At 37.5% G+C, this 25,617-nt stretch overlaps 1 protein-coding gene across 19 annotated transcripts in view; it reads left to right on the top strand.

Moving 5' to 3' along the window:
* Positions 1-25,617, top strand: part of DYM (dymeclin) — a 359,236-nt gene that overhangs the window by 92,608 nt on the left and 241,011 nt on the right. For all 19 annotated transcript variants that reach the window (XM_070630144.1, XM_070630138.1, XM_070630148.1 and 16 more), the window contains 2 exons: positions 13,820-13,945; positions 15,645-15,787. In XM_070630144.1, coding sequence (XP_070486245.1) covers positions 13,820-13,945; positions 15,645-15,787 — 269 coding nt within the window. The remainder of the gene's footprint in view (positions 1-13,819; positions 13,946-15,644; positions 15,788-25,617) is intronic.

The following is a 25,617-nucleotide window of genomic DNA, read 5'->3' as shown; positions in this document are numbered from 1 at the left end:
GAAAAGACAGTCTCTTCAATTAATGGGGTTTGGGTAACTGGACAGCCACATGCAAAAGAATGAAAGTAGACCATTGTCTCACGCCATACACAAAAACAAACTCAAAATAGATCAAAGAATTGAAGATAAGTCCTGAAACCATAAAACTCCTGGAAGATAATATTGGTAGTATGCTCTTTGACATTGAACTAAAAAGGATCTTTTCAAATACCATGTCTTCTCAGACAAGGGAAACAAAAGACAAAATAAACAAGGAGAAGTTTCATCAGACTAAAGAGCTTGTGCAAGGCAAAAGAAACTAGGATCAAAACCAAAAAACCCACCAACTGGGAGAAAATTTTTACAAATCATATATCCAATAAGGGGTTAATCTCCATAATATATAAAGAGCTCACACAACTGAACAACAAAAAAACAGCCTGATCGAAAAATGGGCAGAGGATATGAACAGACATTTTTCCAAGGAAGATATACAGATGGCCAATAGACACGTGAAAAGATGTTCAACATCACTAATCATCACGGACATGCAAATCAAAACTACATGAAGATACCACCTTACGTATGTTAAAATGGCTATAATCACTAAGCCTAAAAATAGCAAATGTTGGAGAGGGTCTGGAGAAAAGGGAACCCTCATACACTGCTGATGTGAATGCAAACTGGTGCAGCCACTATGGAAAACAGCATGGAGATTCCTCAAAAACTAAAAATAGAACTACCATATGACCCAGCTATCCCACTACTGGGTATCTACCCAAAGAATTTGAAATCAACAACCCAAAATAACATGCACCCCTATGTTCATAGCAGCACTCTTCACAATAACCAAGACATGGAAGCAACCCAAGTGCCCATCAAGTGATGATTGGATAAAGAAGATGTGGTATATATATACAATGGAATACTGCTCAGCCAGAAAAAAAGACAAATTCCATTTGTAACAACATGGAAAGACCTGGAGGGAATTATGCTTAGCAAAATAAGCCAGTGTGAGAAAGACAACATATGATTTCACTCATATGTGGAATATAAACAAGGACATGGACAAAGAAAACAGTTCAGTGGTTACCAGGGGAAGGGGGTTGGAGTGGGGGTGGGCACAGGGAGTGAAGATGTGCTGACAGATAAGAAATAATGTAAAACTGAAATTTCACAATGATGTAAACTATCATGAACTCAAAAAAAATACACTGGTGACAAATTAGGAAAAAAATATAATGAAGTATGTCTACTAATACTAACTTGGAAGGATATATTCTGTGTTTTTTTTTAAAGCAAATTATGTTATATCCCACTTTTTGATTATGACAATAAAAATATATTCTGGTCAGTGAAAAAAAAAACAAACACAAAAAACCCCTACAGCTAACATCTCACTTAATGGTGAGAAACTAAGCTTTCTCTCATCTGTGATTAGGAACAAGTCAAGGATGTTGTCTTTCAGCATTTGTATTCATTATTGTATTCGAGGCCCTAGCCAGTGCAATAAAGCAAAGTAAAGAAATAAAAGGCATAGAGATTGGAAAAGAAGAAGTAAAACTATCCTTATTTGCTGGCAATATGATTGTTTGCATTAAAACCTTAAGGAATATATAAAAGCTTTTTGAACTGAAAAGTGAGTTTAACAGGGTGCAGATTGCAAGATGGTTATAAAAAAATCATATACTAGCAGGGCCAGACCCGTTCCTGAGTGGTTAAGTTTATGCACTCTGCTTTGGCAACCCAGGGTTTCACCAGTTTGGATCCTGGGCTTGGACCTAGCACTGCTCATCAAGCCATGCTGAGACGACGTCCCACATGCCACAACTAGGAGGACCCACAACTAAAATACAGAACTATGTACTGGGGGGCTTTAGGGAGAAGAAGGAAAATTTTTTTAAAAATAACAAAGGAAAAATAAAATCTTAAAAAAAATCATATAGTAGCAGCAAACAATTGGAAAATAAAATTAAAAATTCCATTTTAAAACAATCTGAAAAACATGAAACAGTGAATTCAACAAATATGTTCACAACTTATATATTGCCAAGTATAAAACATTGCTCAGTGAAATTAAAGACCTAGATGTAGACATATATCCAGTTCAGGATCTGGAACACTCAACACAGTTAAATGTCAGTATTTCCCAAGTTGCTCTACAGATTCAGTTCATCACATCGATAATAGGGTTTGCTTGTTTTTTTGGTAGAAATTGACAAGCTGATTCTAAAATATATATAGAAATGCAAAGAACCTAGACTATCCAAAAACTATTAAGAACAAATGGAATACTTATACTAAATCACTTGATGTACTGTAAAGCTACAATTTTCATGATATTGACATTAATATAGAAAAATCAGTGGATCAGAATAGGGAGTCAAGAAACAGATCTACACTTCCATTGTCAGTTGGTTTTTGAGAAAATCAGCCAAATAATTCAGTTGAGGAGGGAAAGCCTTTTTCAGCTAATGGCTCTGGAAAAGCTGGAGCCATTTTCTTTTCTGGAAAAGAAAAACAAATCAAAACAAAAAAACTTGGATCCCGACCTTCACATATAACACAGAAATTAGGAAAATATACATAACTGTGGCTTAGGCAAAGATAACTTAGGACACAGAAAGCAATAACCATAAAAGAAAAACTTGATAAGTTAAACTTCTTTAAAAACAAAAGTTTTGCCTTATCAGGAGACACTTCAGAAAATGAATAGTCAAATCGCAGAAGGGAGATGTCTGCCAAACATATAGCTGACAAAAAGACTTTATTCTTGAATATATAAAGATCTCTTACAATTTAAAAATAGGCAAATAGCCCAATTAAAAATGGACAAACGATTGAAATTGATACTTCACAAAAAAGATATATAAATGGCCAATAAGCACATTAAAAGATATTTAATGTGATTAATCAGAAAAATGCAAATTAAAGGCATAATGAGCTATCACTACACACCACTAGAATAGCTAAAATTAAGAAGACTGATAGTACCAAATGTTGGTGAGGATGTGGAGCAAGTGGAACGTTCAAAAATTGCTGTGGGTAAAGAAACCACCTGAAAAGACTACATACTGTATTATTCCAACTATATGACATTTCGTAAAAGGTAAAACTGTGGAGACAGTAAAAAGCTCAGAGGTTGCCAAAGTTTTTGGAGGAGGGAGGGATGAGTAGATAGAGCACAGGGGATTTTTAGGATAGTGAAACTGTTTCGTACGATACTGTAATCATGGATACATGTTATTAGATGTGTCAAAATTTATACAACATATAACAGCAATAGTGAACCCTTATGTAAGTTATGGACTTTAATGATGTGTCAAATATTGGTTCATCATTTTTAACAAAGATGCTACTCTGGAGGAGGCTGTGCATATGTGTGGCAGGAGTTATATGGGAATTCTCTGTACTTTCTGCTCAATTTTGCTAAGAACCTGCTCTAAAGAGTGCTCTAAAAAATAAAATCTGTATTAAAAATATTGCTGTGGGAGTATAAAATGGTACAAACACTTTGAGAAAAGGTTTGACACTTTCTTATGAAGTCAAATATTCACCTCTTCTCTCATCCTGCAATATTACTTTCAGGTATTTACCTAAGAGAAATGAAAATATCTGTCTACAAATGACTTGTATGCAAATGTTTATAAAGCTTTATTCATAATAGCCCCAAACTGGAAGCAAAGGCCTGTCAACATCATCCTATTGTCTCTCTGTACTTAATTCTGAGTAATTTCTTGTGACTTAATGTCCAAGTTACTAAATCTCTCTTCAGCTGGGTCAAATCTGCTTTTAAACCCATTCAATGAGGGTTTTTTTTGTTCTTTCTTTTTATTCTTTTTTTTTTTGATTGAGTTTTTAAATTTGGCTATTGTTCAGTTCTAGAAATTTTTTTCTAGAACTTATTTTTTTTTAAGATCTGCTGTATTAGTTTATATAGTTTACAGGTCCTTGGGAAATTTTTGATTTGAAAAATTTGGGTTTTATCCCATAAGTATAGTAGGCATGGATGTGTTGGTAATTATTATTATTATTATTATTGAGAGAGTTTTGTTTATTTTGTGGGTGTATGGTGGCTCTTGGTCATGTAATCTCATCTATTTGCCTGTTTTTGATTGTTTGCTAGTTTTTGTATTTGTAAAGTTGTAGAATCAGTTTGATAGCTAGCGTGATTTTATCTTTGTTCAGAGAGGATTTCCTCTTTTTTCTGTTGAGTGCCTGGGATTCTTCCTAATTCAGTTTCAGGGCTGAAATTTTCTGGCCACCCAGGCAACTTAAAGCTGGGTTGTAGTCCATGAAAGACTTGATCCACTTGCTGCTCCCCCTTACTTCCATCATGACAATCCCTTTGAGGATCTCCACCCTGTGTGCCGGGGGTGGTTACCTGGGCTTGCAGCCTGGGTGTCAAGTGTTTGTTCCCTGGACTGTCACCCCTCTTAAAAGCTCTGCTCAAATTCCCACCTGTGTCTTATGGATCAGGAAACATCCTCGGGCCAAAGCAATTCCTGATGTCAGGCTGACATGTCTAGATTTTCCTAGTGCTTTGAATCTGGGCCTTGTAATTCTTCAGTGTTTTACTAGCTCTTCGGTGCTTTTAGGAAGTGCTCTTCCAGACCCTCCCTCATGATTTCTGTTGACTTCATCAGGAAGATTCTTGTGAATCTCCTGTCCATTACTGCTGGAAACGTGGTAGCCTCAACTCCTGTGATCGCTTTAAATGTTATGTGGTTCTATAAATTAATATATAAGCTGTGTTTTATTACATTTTTTCATTTTCTAATATTAGTTGTGTTTCTATTTTTTAAATTTAAATTTTAATTTTTTTATTTGTTTTGTTTTTTTATTGAGTTATTGATAGGTTACAATCTTGTGAAATTTCAGTTATACATTAATGTTTGTCAGTCATGTTGTAGGTGCACCACTTCACCCTTTGTGCCACCCCCCACCCCACCTTTCCCCTGGTATCCACTAAACTGTTCTTAGTCCATAATTTTAAATTCCTCATATGAGTGGAGTCATACACAGATTATCCTTCTCTCGCTGGCTTATTTCACTTAACATAATTCTCTCAAGGTCCATCCATGTTATTGCAAATGGAATGATTTTGTTCTGTTTTGCCGCTGAGTAGTATTCCATTGTATATATGTACCACATCTTCTTTATCCATTCGTCTGTTGCTGGACACTTAGGTTGCTTTCACGTCTTGGCTATTGTAAACAGTGCTGCAATAAACATTGGGGTGCATAGGACTTTTGGGATTGCTGACCTCAAGCTCTTTGGATAAATACCCAGTAGTGGGATGGCTGGATCGTATGGTAGTTCTATTTTTAATTTTTTGAGGAATCTCCATACTGTTTTCCATAGTGGCTGCACCAGTTTGCATTCCCACCAGCAGTGTATGAGGGTTCCTTTTTCTCCGCATTAGTTGCGTTTTTAAATGCTAGTTTTAAGTTAGTTGAATTTTAAAAATTTTTCAGCAAATGTTTATTTTCTTGTGTTATGTAGGCTGTAGAGTATGAAAAGCATTATAATAGTGGTGTTCAGAATATATTATGGGAATGCCATTAACCTGCTTGGTTGGTCAAGGTAGGTTTTCTGGAGGAGGTAAAACTGGTCCAAAGTCTTGAATGATGAGTATAAGTTAGCCAAGCAGTTTGCAGATGGGGGTGGAGGATCTAGAGCCCTCACGTAGACTTGGGAGATGTGTGGGAGCGTGGTAACTAGGAAGTGGTAATTGATGGATAGTTGCATTTTACCCCTGTCTGTCTTTAAAATGTACTAGTTAAATGGCTATTTCAGAGGTTTTTCTGTTTACATCATTTTTTCCTTGTGAGCAGAGCTCAAATTTGGGTTCCTTATTTTGAAGCTGACTTTTAAAAACATCAGTCAGCTTCAGCATCACTTACGATAGAAAATGGATTCAATGAGGGTATGTTGAGTAATTATTTTTGCCGTTGCTACTAGTTCTGTTACTTTGGCCCCAGGAGTCTAGTGAGTTTCTATGCAGAACACTAAATCATGGAATAGCGTTTGGAAGCTAGGAGTTTCGGGTATTTTTTGTCATGTAAAATTTGTACATGAATGGATGTATTTTTCTTGTTTTTGGTAAACCCCGAATAATATTAACTCTTCATTGTGCCTACAAGCAGGTAGAAGAGACTATTCATAAACAAGTATGTGTGTGCTTATCGCGAGCCACTGTTTCAGATGCTAGGCCTACAATAGTGAATAAGATGTAGATTTTAGTTGTGGGTGGGGTAGGACAGTCAATAAATTAATATATAATGTTAGAATGTGATAAGTGCAATGGAAAAAAGAGTAGTAATGTGGTGGTATTTTAGCTGAGATTGTAAGGGAAGGCTCCTTGTGAAGTGGCCATTTTAATAGAAACCCACGTGAAGTCGGAGAGGGAGTCCTGTTGCTGTCTGATAGGAGAGCATTCCAAGCAGAGGGAACAGCAGATGCAAGACCCTGTGGTGGGCGCATGCTTGGTGTATCCAGGGACCGCTAAGTAGGCCAGTAGAGCTAGAGCTGAATGAGCAAGGATGGGTGAGTGATAGATGAGGTAGGATGGTTGGTCAGAAGTCGCAGAGGGGGGCTGGCCCAGTGGCCGAGTGGTTAAAGTTTGTGTGCTCCGCTTCAACGACCTAGGGTTTCACCAGTTCGGATCCTGGACGCGGACATGGCACCACTCGTCAGGCCACGTTGAGGCGGCATCCACAGCCACAGCTAGAAGGACCCACAACTAAAATATAAAACTATGTACTGGGGGTATTTGGGGGGAAAAAGCAATAACAAAAAAAAAAGATTGGCAACAGTTGTTAACTCAGGAGACAATCTTTAAAAAAAAAAATGGCAGAGTGTCTTAGAGGCTAGGTTAAGGACCCTGCGTTTTATTCTAAGTGGGGTGATCGACTATTGGTTGGTTATTTTTTGAATATTTGTCACTCTGTGTACTTAAATCTTCTTCTGCTTTGTGGCTGTAAGCACTGTCTTCAGACAATGAAAGTTGGAAATTAAATTGACACCTTTGCAAAAAAATTTCTGTTGTAGCCATTTCTATTATTTATACCTTTGCTATGTCATTTGAAGCAGTGTTTCATTGTGTACTTAAATTATTTATTTTACCCAGTCAATTTGTTGGAGCCTATTTTAATCCATTTACAGTATTTGAACATTACATCTCTCCCTACCACCTCTCCCCTCAAACGTGGTAGATTAGTATAACTACTAGTATGAGTAATATTTTCGTGTTGGCTAGTAAGGGAGATTTTTGGAATAATTAAAATTAGTACATAGATCTGATTCTTATTGGCTACTAGTAGTAGGCAGAATAATGTCCTTCTGTGCCCAAGAATGTCCACATTCTGATCCCTGGACTCTGTGAATATGTCACTTTACATGTCAAAAAGATTTTTTAGATGTGATTAAAATTAAGGACCCTTTGATGGGGAGATTGTTCTCTCTCATCCTAGTGGGTCCAATTTAATCACGTGAGTCCTTAAAGGTAGAAGAGGAAACCAGAAGAGTGGATCAGGGAGATGTGACAGAAGGAGTCATGAAAGCCATTGCTGGCTTTGAAAATGAAGGAAGGGATCCATAAGTCAAAGAATGAGGTGACCTCAAGACACTGGAAAGTGCCCTCAGCTTACAGCCAGCAAGAAAATGGGGACTGGGTCCTGCAACTACGAGGAGATGAATCCTTCCGACAAGCCACAGGGCAGGAATGCGTTCTTCCCTAGAGCCTCCGGAATGGGACGCAGCTTGCTGACGCCTTGATTTTAACCATGAGACCTGTGCTGCAGCTAGAGAACTGCAGGATAATGAATTTGTGCTGTTTTAAGCCACTACGTTTGTGGTGATTTGCTAATGGCAGCATATCCAACTTCTCAAAGCAGATGACTTTAGCAAATTGCATTTCTTAAATGTAGAATTCCCTATGGTTCATTCATTTCAATTAGTACTTGTTAAGTACCTATTATTTGCCAGGAAATATGGTAGGGGCCAGGAATGAGAGGTCCCTGTCTTCACCAAACTGTGGTCTATGGTCACATCGTAAGTTGTCAATTTTTAATTTTGTATTTTAAACTTATGTAAAATTTTAAGCATATAAATATAGAGAGAATAATGACCCCCACATGCTTATCACCCAGCTTCAGTAATTATCAGTTCATGGCTGCTCTTGTTTCAACTATACGCTTATCCGAAAGCACCTTCCCCCCATTTCTCAGATTATTTTTAAGAAAGTTCCAGGCATAATATTGTATCTGGATAGTCGATTTTAGGTGAAGCTTTGCTATGCAGTTATTATCTCCTGTTCCCCAGTGACACTAGAAAAATGCAGACTTTGACTTCATGATCTTTGACGTAGTATACTTTATCATCTATCTGTGAATTCATTTGTAATCGTTAGCTATTTTGGGTCATAAAATTTTCTTTGGTGATTTCTTTGGTGCAAATTAGAAAATCATGTAGATCATATCAACTTGCAGTGAATGCTAATTTTTGGAGTTACAAATAAATTTTAGTGAATAGCTGAATTCACAAATACAGAATCCATGAATAATGAGCATCGGTTGACTATATGTGTAAAGTGATTTTCCGTTTCCTTTGTTCTTTATTTAGGTTGACGACATCACTATCTCTGAGTTCTAAATTTAGAAACCTTAGTCTTTCTCACCCACTTTAAGCATCCAGTTCGTCACTGAGTGCTATTAGTTTTATTTTGTTAAATGTCATTCAAATCCAATCCCTCTTTTTCATTCCTCTTGTCATTGTTTTAATTGAGGTCCTCATAATGTCCCAACTAGACAATTTATTGCATGTACTTTTTGTCTCCTGGATTAGTTTATGCATTTCTCCACTTCACTACGCCCTCAGCCTTTTATGCCCCACTTTGTGCCACAATCTCTGATTTTGGACACATCAGGCATAGGGTTGAGTCATTCACATTTTTCAGTTCAGAGGCCACGCTCATCCTTGGTTCACGTGAGGCCCATCCCTTCCTCTGTTTAATATTAATCCACTTACTTATTCCCATTTATCCCCATTCCTTACTCCTTTGCTTTCTTGTAAACAGCCATTTTAATGTGTTAATACTTGTATTTTTATATGCATTAGTACAAAATGTTATTCTTATGTGTACATGCATTTTTAATTTACATAAATAGAAATATGTTGTAGAACTCATTCTGTTCTTTACTTTTTCCTCTCAGAACTATTTTTAAGAGTTACCTGTGGGGCCAGCCCTTTGGCAGAGTGGTTAAGTTCGTGTGCTTGGCTTCGGCTGCCCAGGGTTCACCAGTTTGGATCCTGGGCGCCGACCTAGCAGTGCTCATCAAACCATGCTGCGGTGGCATCCCACATAGAGAAACTAGAAGAACCTACAACTGGGATATACAACTATGTACTGAGGCTTTGGGGAGAAAAAAAAGAGGAAGATTGGCCACAGACATTAGCCCAGGGCCAGTCTTCCTCAAAAAAAAAAAAAAGGAAAGAAAGTTAACTGTGATGCTAAATGGACATCTAGTCTGTCACTGTTAAAACTGCTCCATTGTGTGTAGCCACTACGTTTTACTTATCCACTTCCTCAGTGATGGACACCTGGACTGCCTCCAACTTTGCAGTACCACAAATAACAAATGTTTTTGTTATTTATCCATTACTCCATGGTAGATTACCCTAGAACTTAGCTGTTTAAAACATTGTTTTACAGTTTTTTAGGATCAAGTATCTGGGTATAGTGTAGCTTGGTGCCTCTGACTCAAGTGTCTTAGGAGGTTGTAGTTGAGCTTATGGCTGGGGCTGTGGTCTCATCTGAAGCCTCAGCTGGGGAGGACCTGCTTCCTAGATTTCTTCTTTGGCTGTTGGTGGGATTCCATTCTTTTAGGGTTGTTGGACTGAGGGCCTCAGTTCCTCACTGGCTGTTGACTGGAGGCCTCCCCTTAGTTCTTTGTCTGATGGACTTCTCCATATGTCAGAGGCAGTTGGCTTCCCTCAGAGAAAGCATATAGAAGAGCGAGAGAGGGCACCCAACACAAGCCATTGTCTTTATATAAGATAATCTCTCAGAAGTGGCATCCTCTCACTTTTACTGTATTCTCTTTGTTAGAAGCTAGTCGCTAGATCCAGCCTACGCTGAAGGGGAGGCAATTACAACTATCAGGAAGCAGGGTTATTGGGGGTCATCTTAGAGGTTGCCTACCACAGTCGTCAGACATATTTCTGTGAAGTTTTCTTTGGCATATATACATATACTGGGTCATGGGTTGTCCTCTAAAATGACTGTGTTGGTTAATATTCCCATCAGCAGTACATGAGGGTTTATATATCATCGTATAACTGCCAATACTTTACATTTTCTGGGGCATAAAGGAATACCACATTGTTTTAAACATTGTTTATATCTTTTGGTCTTTTCTTCTAGCAGAGTTCTTGCCTTTTTTGCAGGAGTTGCTTGTAATATTCTAGATATTAGTCCCTTGTTCTTCTTTCAGTCTATCATCTGCCTGTTAACTTTGTTCAAGGTTTCATTTGTTGAGCAATAATCCTTAATTTTGATGTAATTAAACACTTTTTTTTGGCTTTATGGTTTGTGCTCTTAGGCTTTTATTTTAGAAGTTTTTTCTTGTGCTTGTGTTACAAACATTATTATTGTACATTTTATTCTGTTAACTTTAGTTTTACCATTCACATCCAAGTCTTTAATTCATCTATGGTAGGTCTTTAAGTATGTTGTAAGGTAGGACTCTATCGTTATTTTTCTTTATGAAATAAGCCAGGTTTTTCCCAGCACCATCTTCTGTACAGTCTGTTCTCCATTGATTTGTGGATCCATCTTTATTGTATGTTGTTTCCATATATACCTAGGGCTGAGCTGTACATTCTGTTCTCAGTTGAGTTCCATTGGTTTGTCTGTTTTTGTGTGGGTGCACATACCACGCTGTTTTATTACTACAGCTGTATAGCGTGGCTTCATATCTGGTAGGGAAAGTCCCTCTCTTCACTCTTCATTTTCAGGGTTCACTTAGTTATGTGTTTATTCTTTCATAAAAATTTTAAGAGTCAGTTTATGAAGTTCCTGAAAAAAGTGCAATGAGAATATTGGTTGTGGTTGCGTTGACTTTAAGATTAATGTGCATAGAATTGTCTTCATAGTATTAAGTCATTCCATTCAGATCATCCTGTGTGTTGTTTATTAGTGTTTTATTAGTGCTTTATTAGTTGTTTATTAATACTAATAAATGCTAATAAATGGATGCTTGTCAGCAAGATGAATAGAAGATATCCTCTCAGTCAACCAACAGCACCCTGGATCCTTCTCTCATGAAATTCCCTTTACATTTTTGTTGCAGTGAGTGTTCCTTTTGTATTACGATCGTGTATTACATGACCTCAACATATTTCTTCCTTTTTTGCTATTTTAAGTTATGTATGCCTTGTATATTATGCTGATGAATCTATTCAGGAAGTCCCAGTCAATCAGTTCCAATCAAAATCAGAGCAGTAAATATCCCTCTGTCTGTTCATCATTTATCCATTGAGTGCCTATTATGTACTAGAGTTGGGAATACAAACAACATTGAAAAAATGAAAGGATCTCTAGCTGGCATCTCATGTGTTCTAGTAAGAAAGACTTGGCTGCAAATAAATGCCACTCTTACTTTAGGTCTTAACTTAATGCTACTTTTTTAGAGGAGTTTTCTTTTGATCCCACAGTTCAAATCAGGTCCCCAAAATCCTTTCTTCTTGTTACTTGCTCTTTTTCTTTATGGCCTTTTTGGAGTAATTTTTATTTGAATTCTCTTTTCTTCACTAAATTGTAAGCTCCATAAAGGCTAGAGCCCTATCTGTTGATGGATGTCAACATATTGCATAATGCCTATCTAGACATAGTAAGAGTAAATTCTTTGTACTTCAGTTCATGTATCATTCAACAAATACAATGTCGTAAACAATTTGATGGAATTTTCATCTGTAGGCCTATGAAGCACACAGGAGGAATCACTTAGTTCTCTTTAGGACTTCTGGGGAATGGATTTTTAGCTTGGTATGAAACTTAATGTCATGTTGAGTGAATATTCTTATGTGCTATGAGCTTTCCCTACCTCCCAACATCAAACCGTCTGCTCTTCACCCTACAGCTTCACAGAGTTCTGTGGCAAGAGAGGAAGATCCAAGGGTTAACACTTTTCCTGTTCCCCAGCTTCTGATTTTGTTTGACCCAATTAATTTTGAAGGAGAATAACCCTCTTTTCTAAATATACACTTTTTTCCCCGAGGTTGTAAGACGTACTATTTATTAATAGTCGTAGTTTTCAGTTTAAACTAACTGAAACAATTCCTTTCTGATCTGGGACATGGAATCAGGTGTTAAATTGTAAACTGGTGCAGTTGATTCTTTCTTATTGATGCAATGACATTAATGAATGTATTAGAGGTGATCACCTGACTATAAGCTCTACCCTGTGGCAAGATGCTTGTTCTTCAGGATTTGGTTAAGCCTTAACTCAACTGAGAAGCCTAGCGAATTGACTACAGAGTATGGATTCCTGACAGACACAGGCTGTATGAATACATGTAAAATGTTTTGGGTTCCAAGTACCCAAATCAGCATTAATGAAGAATTAATGAATCATAACATGACACGTCAGGTTTGTCTTTCATTCAACTCAAGAGATAAGAACAGATACAAGAATTGCATTTTATGTAGTTAATATTTACAACAATAATTATGGAAATTTCAGGAGAGAGAGTTGTTTTACAGTACTTTAAAAGTCGTATTTCTGAGTATTACTGAGATTTATTCATTATATAATAAGATCAATTACTTGGGCCTTTGTGTTTGTTTCGTATACTTTGTTTTTAAATGATTTTTCTATCAGCAATAACTCCTTAAAATAGCTGGGAGAATTTAAGTTTGCCCAGGCCTAGGATGAAGTCTTCTTTAATTTGTTTGAGCCTCATTTAAGTGGACGTTAAGTATTTTTCTTTGGGCTTTCCATTAATATTTCAGTTCTGTAAAAATATTTTGATATTCTTTTGGAGCTGTTAGTCTTTTTGCTGTGTTGTTGAGATTTCCACTTTCCTGGTCTAACATGTTACTTTTCCCCATGATAATTGTGTTTAAACTTTTGCAATAACTGAAGATTTCTTGATGCATTTATCCTGTTTGTGCTCCCTGCTCAGCCAAGACTTTGTTTCCTTTTTATTTGATCTAAGGTTTGTTTTCTAAAAGAGGTTAATGATCTGGGGAGGAAAAGAGTAATCCTTCGTAACAGAAATATGCTTAATAAAACAAGAATAATTTGTTTACTGTTCATATTTTGCTGAACATGCAGAGTTGGCCTTGAGAAAGTGGACACTGGAGATAGAAGATCCAGGGTATACCACTGTTCTTATTGTAAAGCGATTTTCAACTCGAAAAGGCATTGTTTTCTTCCCTACACTGTGTCTTCCCTTCAGTTTTATAATCTGAATATTTGTTTCTGCATTATGACTAGACAGGGATGAACCTAAGGGCTTTAGAGTGGATCTTTGAAGCAGAGCACTGCTGGTAACTATTTCCATTATACACTAATAGACTTGTCATTCAGTACGAGATGAGAACTGGAAATTAGCCAAGTAATGGGACACGTGACCCAAGTACAAGAGCTAATGACTGGGAAATGGTTTCGTATTTTGGCTTGACTTATAATTTTTATGTTAAACATATTAGTATTTTTTTATAACAAGAAACGTTGAATATTTGAGTTTTTAAATGTGTAGTTTGGTTAGAAAAGAGCAGTACCTTAATCTTCCAAAATGGTCATTCTTCTGTTTTGTTTTCCTCTTTCTCCAGAGATATCACATATGAGATATCAGTAGAAGCCGTATCAACCATGGTTGTTTTCCTTTCCTGCCAACTCTTCCACAAGGAAGTTTTGCGACAGAGCATCAGTCACAAGTATTTGATGCAAGGTCGATGGTATGTTTCTGTTTTAAATTTGTGTGTTTTTTTATTGTGTAAATCTGTATTTCTGGTCTTGTCTGCTTACCTTAGTATTGTCCCATATCTCCAACCACACATTTCTTCCAGTTGCTCTGTCAGCGCTTAAAACCCAACATGTACGGAACCAAATTCTGTTTTCCTGTCCAAACTATCTGTTCCTCCTGCCCCTTGTCCCCCAGCTTCATTACCTTCCCTAGTGGTTTCTTTGTAGAATTGAAACTTTGAAGTCATCTGTCTTCTTCCTTCTGCATCATTCTCTAAGGACTTATCCAGTCACATTTGTTCATTGAAATTATTTTTATATCCTTTCCTTCTCAGCAGTCCCACTGAAACTACAGTCTCATTGAAATAATCTCTGCCCCCGTCACCATGTGTTTGGACTGCTTCCCCAGCCTCTCAACTGACTGTTCCTACTTGCGTTTAGCCAACAGATATTTATCATGTGCTAACCATGTGCCAGGCATGTGTTAGCATGTGGGGCTGTGCTCCTGAGCAGAAGCTTACAGTCTCCTACTGGGTGAGGATGGGAAGGGACAAATATTAAATACACACACTCACTTCCATGCATGCACATGCACACACACACAGCTTCTGTTGACACAATCTTCACAGAAGTTTAGAATGGAAAACAAATGCAAATAGCTTTGATTAAAGTTCTCAGGGAATTGGGAGCTTTGTCTTTTTCATGTCATTCTTGCTGCCTTGATTGTGTCTGTGGCACATTCACAGAACCCCTAAGGGCTCTTTGGAACATACTTGAGAATCACTGGTAATAGGGAAAGGGTCTGCGCTTTGGCTCAAGAGTGTTAAAAAGTTTTCTCTAGATCGCAGGAATTGACTTATCACCAGTTTGGGGGCACATATCCCATTTCACCTATTTCCTCTCCCTTCTCCTCTCATTCCATTACTTAAGAGCAAAGAATATTAACATTAAAAAAATTCTGTATTGCGGGGACCGGCCCGGTGGCGCAGCAGTTAAGTTCGCACGTTCCGCTTCTCGGCGGCCCGGGGTTCGCTGGTTCGGATCCCGGGTGCGGACATGGCTCTGCTTGGCAGCCATGCTGTGGTAGGCGTCCCACGTATAAACTAGAGGAAGATGGGCACGAATGTTAGCTCAGAGCCAGGCTTCCTCAGCAAAAAGAGGAGGACTGGCAGTAGTTAGCTGAGGGCTAATCTTCCTCCAAAAAAAAAAAAAAAAAAACAAAACAAACTAAAGAAAATTCTGTATACCTATGTATAGATTTTTTGTATTTATGCAAAAATTGAATAATGTCATACTTAAAAAGTGTATTCTTTCATAGCATTACTTTTTAAGTTGTGTGCTTTTCCCCACTGCTCCTATGTTACTCCCTCCCTTCAAGTGCCAGGTACTGTTTTATACACTGAATTGATAATATCTCACCTGTCATGCAGATTACAAGTAAGGTAACTGTAGCCCAAGAGTCGAAGTGATTTGACCTGTGACTTTTGGCGTGGTGAGGGGGAAGCCAGAATTAGGCCTCAAGTCTTATCTCAAAGCCCACGGTCTTCACCATCATGTGACAATGCTAGATCTCTTTGAATTATGCTAATCCCTTTATAGTCATAGATTCTATAGGTTATATTTGTCGTTATACAAAATCAGATGACTCCCATATATATGAGTTTGACTTTCTTATTTTTTCTTCTTGTGTAGTCTTCCATACACCAGCAAACTTGTGAAAACCTTATTGTATAACTTCATCAGACAAGAAAAGCCGCCGCCTCCGGGAGCGCACGTTTTCCCTCAGCAGTCGGAGGCGGGAGGACTGCTCTACGGCCTTGCTTCAGGAGTAGCGAGTAAGCCCTGTCGGATTTCGTCAGCTCTTTGCTGTGCGCCGATTCTGTCTAATTAGTCGTAAGAAATTCTCTTCACTTGGCTGCCGCTGCTGACAGTTATACTGGATCTGCGCATCTGGCTGAATGTGAAATACTGGAAGTAATTTAAAATATGTTTTCCATTTGCTACAGTGATTTGTGCGGTGAAATATATGCAAATAATGAATAGATTATTTACCTATAAGACACCGTTTTTCAAGAAAAGTGTTTATGAATATGCATATTGCATGAGTTCTAGCTGTGCAATGTGAATACAGTTAAGCTCATGGCAACTTTTTCCTGCTTGTGTTTTATGAGGAAATCACTCTATTTTAGAAGCTATTATTGGTTAGGATTTTACATGACTAATTAGGTGTAGTTTTCCTGTTATACTCAGTGTTTCATCTGCTCAGTGACAAATTAGCACATTTTGAAGAGTTTTGTAATAAATTCTGAAGTGGCACAAACGTGAGTTTTATCAGATTGGAAGCACATTTCATTAACGGGAGAAAGTCCCCACCGTGCAGGAAAGCTTCATGTGTTCAAACCTAAGGACTCTACGAAGTGCAAGAGAACCTGGTTCTCCCCTTGTCAGTGCGGAAGACCTGGGTCGTGTGAGGTTATAAGAACTGAACTTTTGCTTTATTCTGAAGGAGAAACAAAAACTAGACCGACACTTTGGCGGCTGTAAAGTCTGCAAGGGTGCTCTTAGTAAACTAGCAGTATACGTTCTACTTAATTACAGCGTGCGGAGTTGAGCACGAGAATGGCTTCGTGTGTCCCCTGGGAAGTCTTCATTAATCCACTGTTGTTTTCTTTTTTTGATCATTAAACTGGTGTAAGTATTTAAAAGCTGAGTAATTTCCGTACTCCAATATGTTTGAAGAGTTTTGAGGGGATAGGGTATAAAGAGTATAGAACAATTGCTTTCTTTAAAGCAATGGGAATACTTTGCAATTTTTTTTAAAGTAAATGTAGATTTGTGTATGGTGTTTGGTTTTTCTTGAAGTTATGTGTCATCAGAAGGAAGTGTAGTATGGTATGTGGTGTCATTAGTTACCAGGTGCCAAAAAACTTGACTTTTAATTTTACATCTGCTCCCACCTAGTTGGCAGCGTATCCGAAGGAAGTCCCTTAATTTGCCTAGCTCCCAGGTTCTTGTCTTTCAAATGAGAAGATTGGGATAGATGATCACTGAGATTATTTCCACCTCATTTTCAATGATTCTATGTTCTTTTCCTCCACCATTTTAAAATTTAATATTCAGTTAAGTTAATATTTAATCATAAAATAGACATCATTTTTAGTGTGCTATAGTCACAAGACACTTTACATAGCTTTCTTCCTAAATCTTCATAAAATTATTCATGTAAAAGTATAAATCATCTTGGAGGAATTATTCATTATTTCACAATATATGACTCAAAGGATTATAAAAACAAAAAGACATTCTCCTTTTAAAAAACACAGTTATGTACCATGGGCAAAATAAAATGTAAAAAAGATCACAGTCATGTAATTCTTGTCAACCTTAAAAATAAATAGCTAATTATTTTACCAGTAAAACAAGTCTATTTGAGAACAGCCAAAGAATTGCAATTTAGAATGTGCATGCTATGGCGGACCGTAGGCAAATCCAACAATCAAAGGAGAGGAATGTTAGTTTATAGGAAACAAGGAGAAAGTTGGGAAGGGTTGTTTTGAATGAAAGTCCGTTGGAGAAAAGCAAGAATTCAGGATGGTGATAGTTTGTCATTGGCTGAGTTGCTGGGGTAGTCCATTTCTGTTGGGGATGCAGTGTACTTTTCTTCCTATAATTAAGGATTCTTTCCTGTTGAGACTTCTGTTGGGGTCTGTAATGGATGATTCTTCATGTTGAGACTTCTTTTGTTGGGGTCTGTGATTGACCATCTTTCCTGTAATTGACCTCGCGTGGTACTGCGTGGGAGCTCCCCCTTCTGGCAGCCTAACTCCGTTTTTAAATGAGGTTTCCCTTTATTAATTTTACATTTTGAATTAAGCCAGATTCCAGGAAAGTCATTCAAATTGACAAAATTTGACTTTAGTTGTGTGATCACTTTTGTTTTTTTTTGAGGAAGTTTAGCCCTGAGCTAACCACTGCTAATCCTCCTCTTTTTGCTGAGGAATACTGGCCCTGAGCTAACCTCCATGCCCATCTTCCTCTACTTGATATGTAGGATGCCTACCACAGCATGGCTTGCCAAGCAGTGCCATGTCCACACCAGGGATCCGAACCGGTGAACCCTGGGCCACTGAAGTGGAATGTGCAAACTTAACTGCTGCACCACCGGGCCAGCCCCAGTTGTGTGATAACTTTTGGTGATCTTTTGCTTGGTAGTTAAAGAATTTTCTTACTCTAATATTAGCTTGAGGAAAATATGATTTGGAGGTTCTTCACTGAAAAAAAATATGTTGCAACACTAGATGCAAATGATAAACTTTTGAGTTATATTCATTTTCATTGGGATTGAATTTTTCCTATGTATAGAAAGCATTTCCTTTCATAGCAGTATGTGTATTGTATGTTTTGCTTAAATTATTTCCTTTAAAACAGTGCCTTATTTTGAAAACCTTCATGGTTTTGGATAGCAAAGGTTTGTTTGCACTGGCAGGGGAAGAGGAGAATCCTTGTATGAGACCTGGATCCAGATGAGTAGTGCCACATGTCTGGGCCCTCACAGGAGTTAGGCAAGGCCTTCTCCAGTTTGTTTCACTTTTTCAGATTTCTTTCTTGTTATTCTATTAGTTGTTTCCCAGACTCCAGCAAAAACTCTGTTACATCTTGCATGCCTGACACTCTCTTCATGCCTTTGCTTGAGTTACCTCTTTAACCTAGAATCCTACTTCCTCCTCTCCCTGACTTTGATTTTCTGCCCATCCAAATGTTTAGGTCCATCTCAAGCACCGCCTTCTCCACCAAGACTTCCTTTTCTCCCTCCTAGCTAGATATGATCTTTTCCTGTGGCACTTAACACTGGTTTGTGTCCTGATTACTTGTAGCAGCATCATTCTGCCTACATTGGCTCTGCACACAGTAAAATGAGAACTCACATGTATGTAGCACTTCTGAGTTTACAGAGCAACCTTTTGTGCATCTCACTTTATTTTTATAGCAACCTTGTGAAATAGATGGTTTTAGTTTTTAATGTGATGGATGAAGAGTTGTTCCTGGTTATTAAATTATTTGTGTAAGGTCACATAGGAGAGTGGTGGTGTTGGTTGGCCCTTGAGCTCATTTCCTTTGACTTCTGAGCCTTTGCTGTCTTGTCCTTCATTGTCACCACCTGAGTCCTGAGTGTGTAGTCTGTTCCTTGACTAACGTGAGGGTGTTGACTGCAGTATCCAGTAGAGCCCCTTCCATCTGTAGACTGTCAAAAAGTACTTGTTGGGCATAATTAAATACCAAAAGCTAGTACTTGTCTACACAAGGTAGGTGTGAACTCAGTTATAATAACATGTTTATCATTTATTGAATGCCTCTGTTTGCCAGACACTTCAGAGACTACGTATGTGGTTTCATCTGCTCTTTATTTTTCTTTTCTAACATTTTGTTAGGGAAGATTTCAAAGATGTACAGAAGTAGAGAGAATATTAAAATGAACCTCTGTCTACCCACCACCCATCTTTTTTTTTTTTTAAGATTAGCACCTGAGCTAACAAGTGTTACCAATCTTTTTTTTTTTTCTTTTCTGCTTTATCTCCCCAAATCCTCCCAGCACATAGTTGTATATCTTAGTTTTTGGTCCTTCTAGTTGTGGCATGTGGGACATCTCCTCAGTGTGGCCTGATGAGCAGTGCCATGTCCGCGCCCAGGATCCGAACCAGCGAAACCCTGGGCCGCTGAAGCAGAGCGCGAGAACTTAACCACTCGGCCCCGGGGCTGGCCCCCAGCACCACCCATCTTTGAGAATTATCAACGTTTTGCTAACTTTTTCCCCACTTATCTCCCTCCTCCTCTTTTTTAAAAAACTGTATTTGGAGATAAAGTTTATACGTATAGAAAAGTTCCAATGATAAAAATATTATTAAAAAATTTATATCCCTTTCCAGATTGGTTTATTATTAACATTTTATCCCATTTGTTTGTATTTGTATTCTCTCCTTCCTTCTCTGTCTTACTCTGTGTGGACATGCACGCACACACACCCCCCTTTTTTTTTTTAACCATTTGAAGGTAAGTTATGTACATCATAGCTCTTTGTCCCTAAATATTAGAATATTTCTTAAAAGGGGATGTCTCTTACACAACCGCAGTACACTTATCAACTTCAGTAAGATTTACATTCAGCTACTCTTAAAAACAAATGAGGTCGGCATTTGTTTCTACCTCCGAAAGAATAAAGAAGTGGAGATTTTCCTTTATATTTTAAAATCACCTTTATTAAGTATAGTATCATTTGGGTTGCACTTAAATTGAATCTTTACAATTAGGTTTTCCTGTAACTACTCTGTCATCGGTTTAACTTGGACTAAAAGCTCCGTGATGCAGCACATACCTTCTTCTTTCTGCTTGTTATTGGTCCTGTGGAACAGAGTGAGTGCTTAAAAGATGTTTCATCAGAATGTAATAAATAATTAGAGGAATTATTAATATATTTTAATTACTAGTAGTAAGGTTTTTGCAGTTAATGTGAGTCATGAAAATTAGTTTGTATAGATTTTGTTCTTTTATAAAAAAGGGTTTTCAGATGTGTCAAGTATGATTTATTTCTTTCACTGGAAGTGGTTAGAATGAATTATATATTCATATATTACTTTATCTGGCAACATCTATAAGACATGCTGACAAGCCTCTATTCATAATTTTTCAGTACAAGAAAAAAATGGTTTCCTTCCTATCAATAGTTTTTTAATTTAGAAATTCCACTAATATGCTGACAAAAGGGAAAAAGAATCAATTGGTATATCACTTTACTGTTTAGAAAAAATACTGCAGTTTTAATTAATGTGGTATTTTTCTTTTTTCCTCCCCTAAGCTCCAGGATGTAGTTGTGTATCCTAGTTGTATGTCCTTCTATTTCTTCTGTTTGGGATGCCGCCGCACCCAGCATCTGTACCAGTGAACCCTGGGCTGCCAAAGCAGAGCGCATAAACTTAATTAACTACTATGCCACCGGGCTGGCCTTATGTGGTATTTTTTAATGAATCATGGAATTCCAGGATTAGGAAGATGATGATAAAGGTCATCCAGTGGGTCCCAAGTATTAGCAGAGCCACCTGGCATACTTTAAAAAAAATGCATGTGCATGTACTTACACCTTGGAATTTCTAAGTCATTAGACAAGAGGTGGGGCCCAGTCCTATACATTTTCAATAAGCATTCTAGATGATTCTGATATAGCTGATCCTTTTCAGCACCCCTTGTGTGGTGTAGGTCCATTTCCTGTGCTTGAATCTGTTGTACTGTGAGCCCATGATGGCAGACAGTTGAGCCAGTGCTATTAACTACTGAGTAATGCATTGTTTTGAGGCAGCTCTGATGGGTTTAATTGACCTTCTTTTCTTAGTTTCTCTCCTTACCGCTTTCTTTATTGCTGATGAGGTACAGTTTATCAAGATCAGTCTTTATGTCCAGCCATCAGTACAGTACTCCAGCATGGAATGGAACACTAACCTCCCTGATTCTGGACACTGTACTTTTTATTAGTCTAAACCAGGTAACTCTTTTGTCAGATAATATTTGACTATTAATGAATTTATGTCAATTTTATCTTCTAAGTCTTTTCCATATGTGTAACTTTTGTGTCCTATTGTATCCCTTCAGGTTTTACATACACAGGTACAGAACTTTCAGTGTGTCTCGGTCAGATTAATTTTGTTAGGTGTGGTGTGGTCTGTAATTCCAGCCAAAGAATAAGATTTTCTCTTATTTTCAGCTCTAGATCATCATTAAAGAAGTATTTTGGGGCTTCCTGCTTTATTCAGGGTTGTATCCTTGACACCATAGTGAGAGAAGATTGACGCATTCTAATTCCTGTGTGGAAAGCAAAGTGTTTCTGTAGGTGGCACACGTAAAATAACAACGAAAATTCATGTAGCTAGGGAATTGGTGATTTTTCTATGTAGAATACATTTCATTTCCTGGAATCCCTGTGAGGATTTGCTGTGGGGACAGTAGCCCAGTTTTCCCAGGCAGCAGTTTAGGGTTAATAAGGATTCCTGTAGTTGCCCCTGACTTTGAGGACTCACCCACAAGGATCCTCACGAAATTGGAACGAGTAATCCCCCTGTGCAAGAGGTGCTGGGCAAGTTTCCTGTGAGTTCAAACCAGGCCCTCCATCTCCTCCCATATCTCCTCTCTGGATTACACCACAGGGACCTCTCAGCTGCCTTTTCTTTCCTCTAGGTCTTGGAAGTCCTTGTGGGGAAGGGTGGATTTCCAGATCTTGATAATTGAGAATCAGAGGATTTGGAGTGGAGCTCAGTGTGATCTTAGACAAGTTCTTCAACTCTTTCAATCTCATTATCCTGCTTTATAAAGCTGATAAATGTAAGACTTTTTGTACCAGGTTATTGTGAAGAATAAATGAGATATTTTGTATAAAATCACTTCTAAAACTATACGACATCCATCCTCCTGTAAATAACTTTGTTCCCTGCACCAAACCTCTGCTGCTTCTTGCTAATTAAAATCAAAATAATTTAAAAGAAAATAAATTTAATTAGATGAAGTTAGTGATCAGAAAATCTCTGACAAGTTTATGTAAGACAATTTAAAATTTAAAGAGAATATTTTATCTTTTTGGTCTGCTCAAACTTTAAATTTTAAGTAAAAAATTTTTTGAAACACTGACTAAGTTGAATACACCAGCCATCTTTTTGCTCTTTCTCCAACTGGCTTTTCGTTTTATATGGTGCAAAATTTGGCCAATGACAGTCAGAAAGGAAAATCTGATTGTTAAATAGATATTGCCCACAAGAGATTTCTCCCTGCTGCTTAAATGGACTTGCCTTGACAACGATTGCTGTGGTACCACTTCTTATTCACTAATTTATCTGAAGGATTATATTTTCCTTTTGATAGTTTGTTTATAAAATTAGCCAGAGGTTTTAATAAAGAAAAGACTAGTTGCTGACCCAGCCTGAATTTTAATAAGTGTTTCAAATGTTCAACTAATCAAAGATAACAGTAGTATTGGTAGTCTTAGTTATAGTCAGTAAGGCATTGACTTCTGAATTCTTACTTTATAAACACATTGCCCTACCCTGTTAGAGATGTTCTACGAAGCAAGTGACCGGAGACCCTTACCTCTATGATTTGGCGTGTGATGGAGGGTGTATGGCGGTAACAAGTAGTCAGCTTAGACTGCCATAACCAAATACCGTGGACTGAGTGGCTTGAACAACAGACGTTTATTTCTCACAGTTCTGGAGGCTGGGAAGTCGAAGCTCAAGGAACTGGCAGGTTGAGTCCTTGGTGAGAGTTCTCTTCCTAGCTTGCAGATGGTTGTACTGTATCTTCACATGGCAGAGAGAGGAAGCTCTGGTGTTTCTTCCTCTTCTTATAAGGGCACTAACGCCATCATGGGGGCTCCACCCCATGACCTCATCTAAACCTAATCACCTCCCAAAGGCCCCACCTCCCATTACCATCACATTAGGAGTTAGGGCTTCAATATATGAATTTTGGGGGGACACAAACGTTTAGTCCCTAATAGGTGTTAAGTGGGTCATGCTGGAATTCCCCTCACTGAAATTCTCAGTTTGGGAGGCCACTGGTCTCTTTTGTATGTTGATGGCTAATGTACTTTTCAGCTGCAGTCATTCTTTATTTTAAACCACAACCCTGCTTGGTGGTGGTGGTGGGAATTGTGGCCGAAGTGGATCACTCACAGCCCATTCCAACCTCATTAATATATATATATATTTTTTTAAAGAAAAGCATTCCAGAATGTATAAAGAACCCCTCCAAAAACAATTCTGTGATTGAAACAGATTATTTTCTTTTCTGATTTTGGAGACCACCACTTATATCGTCCTTTGGAGGAACTGGCTCTAGATTTTGATAGTTAAGCCTTATGGAAGAGGTACAAGTATTAGACTCTGGCTGTTGGTAATAGATAGACCTAGAATTGAATGCCAGTCCTGCCATTTACTAACTGGGTGTTCTTGGGCTATTGAACGTCTCAGTGACTCAAATTCATCAAGGTAGAATGAGGACAATACTTTTCTTTCTAGGGCTACTGAGGTGATCGAATGGGCAAAAGTATAGGGAAGAGCCTGGCACATAATAAAAGATCACTATTAGTAACAAATATTACATGGTAATATTTAAAAGATAACTCTTGTTTAGAAAAAAAGCCAATGACCTTATAATGATTTACAAGTTTACTCATTTTTAGTGTAAATAAATTATGAAAATATCTGATATTTGATATATACACTTATAATAAGAGACTTCAGATAGTCACTAAAAGAATTATGATGTTGAAATTTAATATTGTGAGAAGGAAAAATAAGTTATATCATTTATTCAGTTTTTCTTTTGATTCTATCCTTACTTCTTTCACCCTTTTAATATATTTTCAAGCTTTTTAATTGCCTCTAATGCCTAAAATAAGGATGAAGCAAGGAAGGGTTGACCTTGAAATTTCTTGTGTGTTTTTTCATTAGAAGACAAAGCTGTAATGTGATTATAACTGAGTATTTAATGTTTTAAAGAGCCAAGCCTAATTAAATGTGTTCTGCCAAACTGCGCTTTCCATCACAAGTACTGAGGTTTTACACAATAACTTTTGATATATGGCTTTTCCATTTGAATGAGCCATCAAAAATGTTTTTTTTTCCTTTTGCTTGCAGTGGTGGATGTCCTAGCCAAATTATAAGGCCAAAGTAGTGATTATTTGTTTAGGCAAATGCTGTAATAGAGAAATTAATAAAGTAGACTTTGAAGATTAAGACTCATATTTCTCCCAATTGCTGTTATTGAGAAAGCTGTTGAATTCATTGTGATAGGTATGGTATGCGGTGATTGTAATTTATTTTACATGATGGTTATTTTTCTCTTCAGTTTTGGCTTTTTCTGGGCTGACTCATTGAGAGAAAGAAAAACTACAGTAAGAGAAAAAGTATGTGGCACTCAGAAACAGGCATAGTTGTGAAAACATTTCTAATTAAAGCACTTTGAACTTTCAAGAAAAAGTGTTTTATAAACAATAATTACATTCTCAGTTCATTTTTATTTGGAATGATTTGGTAGATTTTATATACCATGTGAAAGAATGACTTTTTTTCCTTTCTTTATTTTAGGACTGAACTCATTTCGTGACTTATAAATATAGGTAATTTCAGTTTACTGTTTCTCCGTGGTGGTTCTTTAAACGGATACCCCGAGCGTTTAGATTAGTATCTACAAAACGACTGTATTCAATTGTGGAGTAGTGAGATACATAAGTTATTTTACTTGCTGTCTGAAAAAAGTGTTGTTTCAGATTTTAGGCTTTTTGAAAGATGTTTGTTAAGTGATATTCATTGGAAGTAATATAGTGTCTAAATGCAGTGTCGATTTGTTGTCTTTTATCCTTGTAACTTCCTGACAGTCACTCCTAAACCAGTTTCCAGAAATGTCTTTGAAAGTCAGTATTGCCAGCCCACTACTCTCATTTTCTTCTTAACAGATTCGAAGACCGAGGCCTCTTTTATGCCACAGATAGTTGGGGAACAAATTCATTCATATTCACCAGGAAGAGGAGAGAATAAAGTAATCAATTTCAGATGAAATCCCAGGAGTCAGTTTCTAAGGCTTGCTCTAAGTCTTATTTGGCACCAATGATTTAATCTGTTTTTGAGAC

This window comes from Equus przewalskii, chromosome 7, assembly GCF_037783145.1.
Source record: "Equus przewalskii isolate Varuska chromosome 7, EquPr2, whole genome shotgun sequence".
NCBI lineage: Eukaryota > Metazoa > Chordata > Mammalia > Perissodactyla > Equidae > Equus > Equus przewalskii.
The sequence above is the reverse complement of the archived record's forward strand: the minus strand, read 5'-3'. Positions and strand labels throughout refer to the sequence as shown.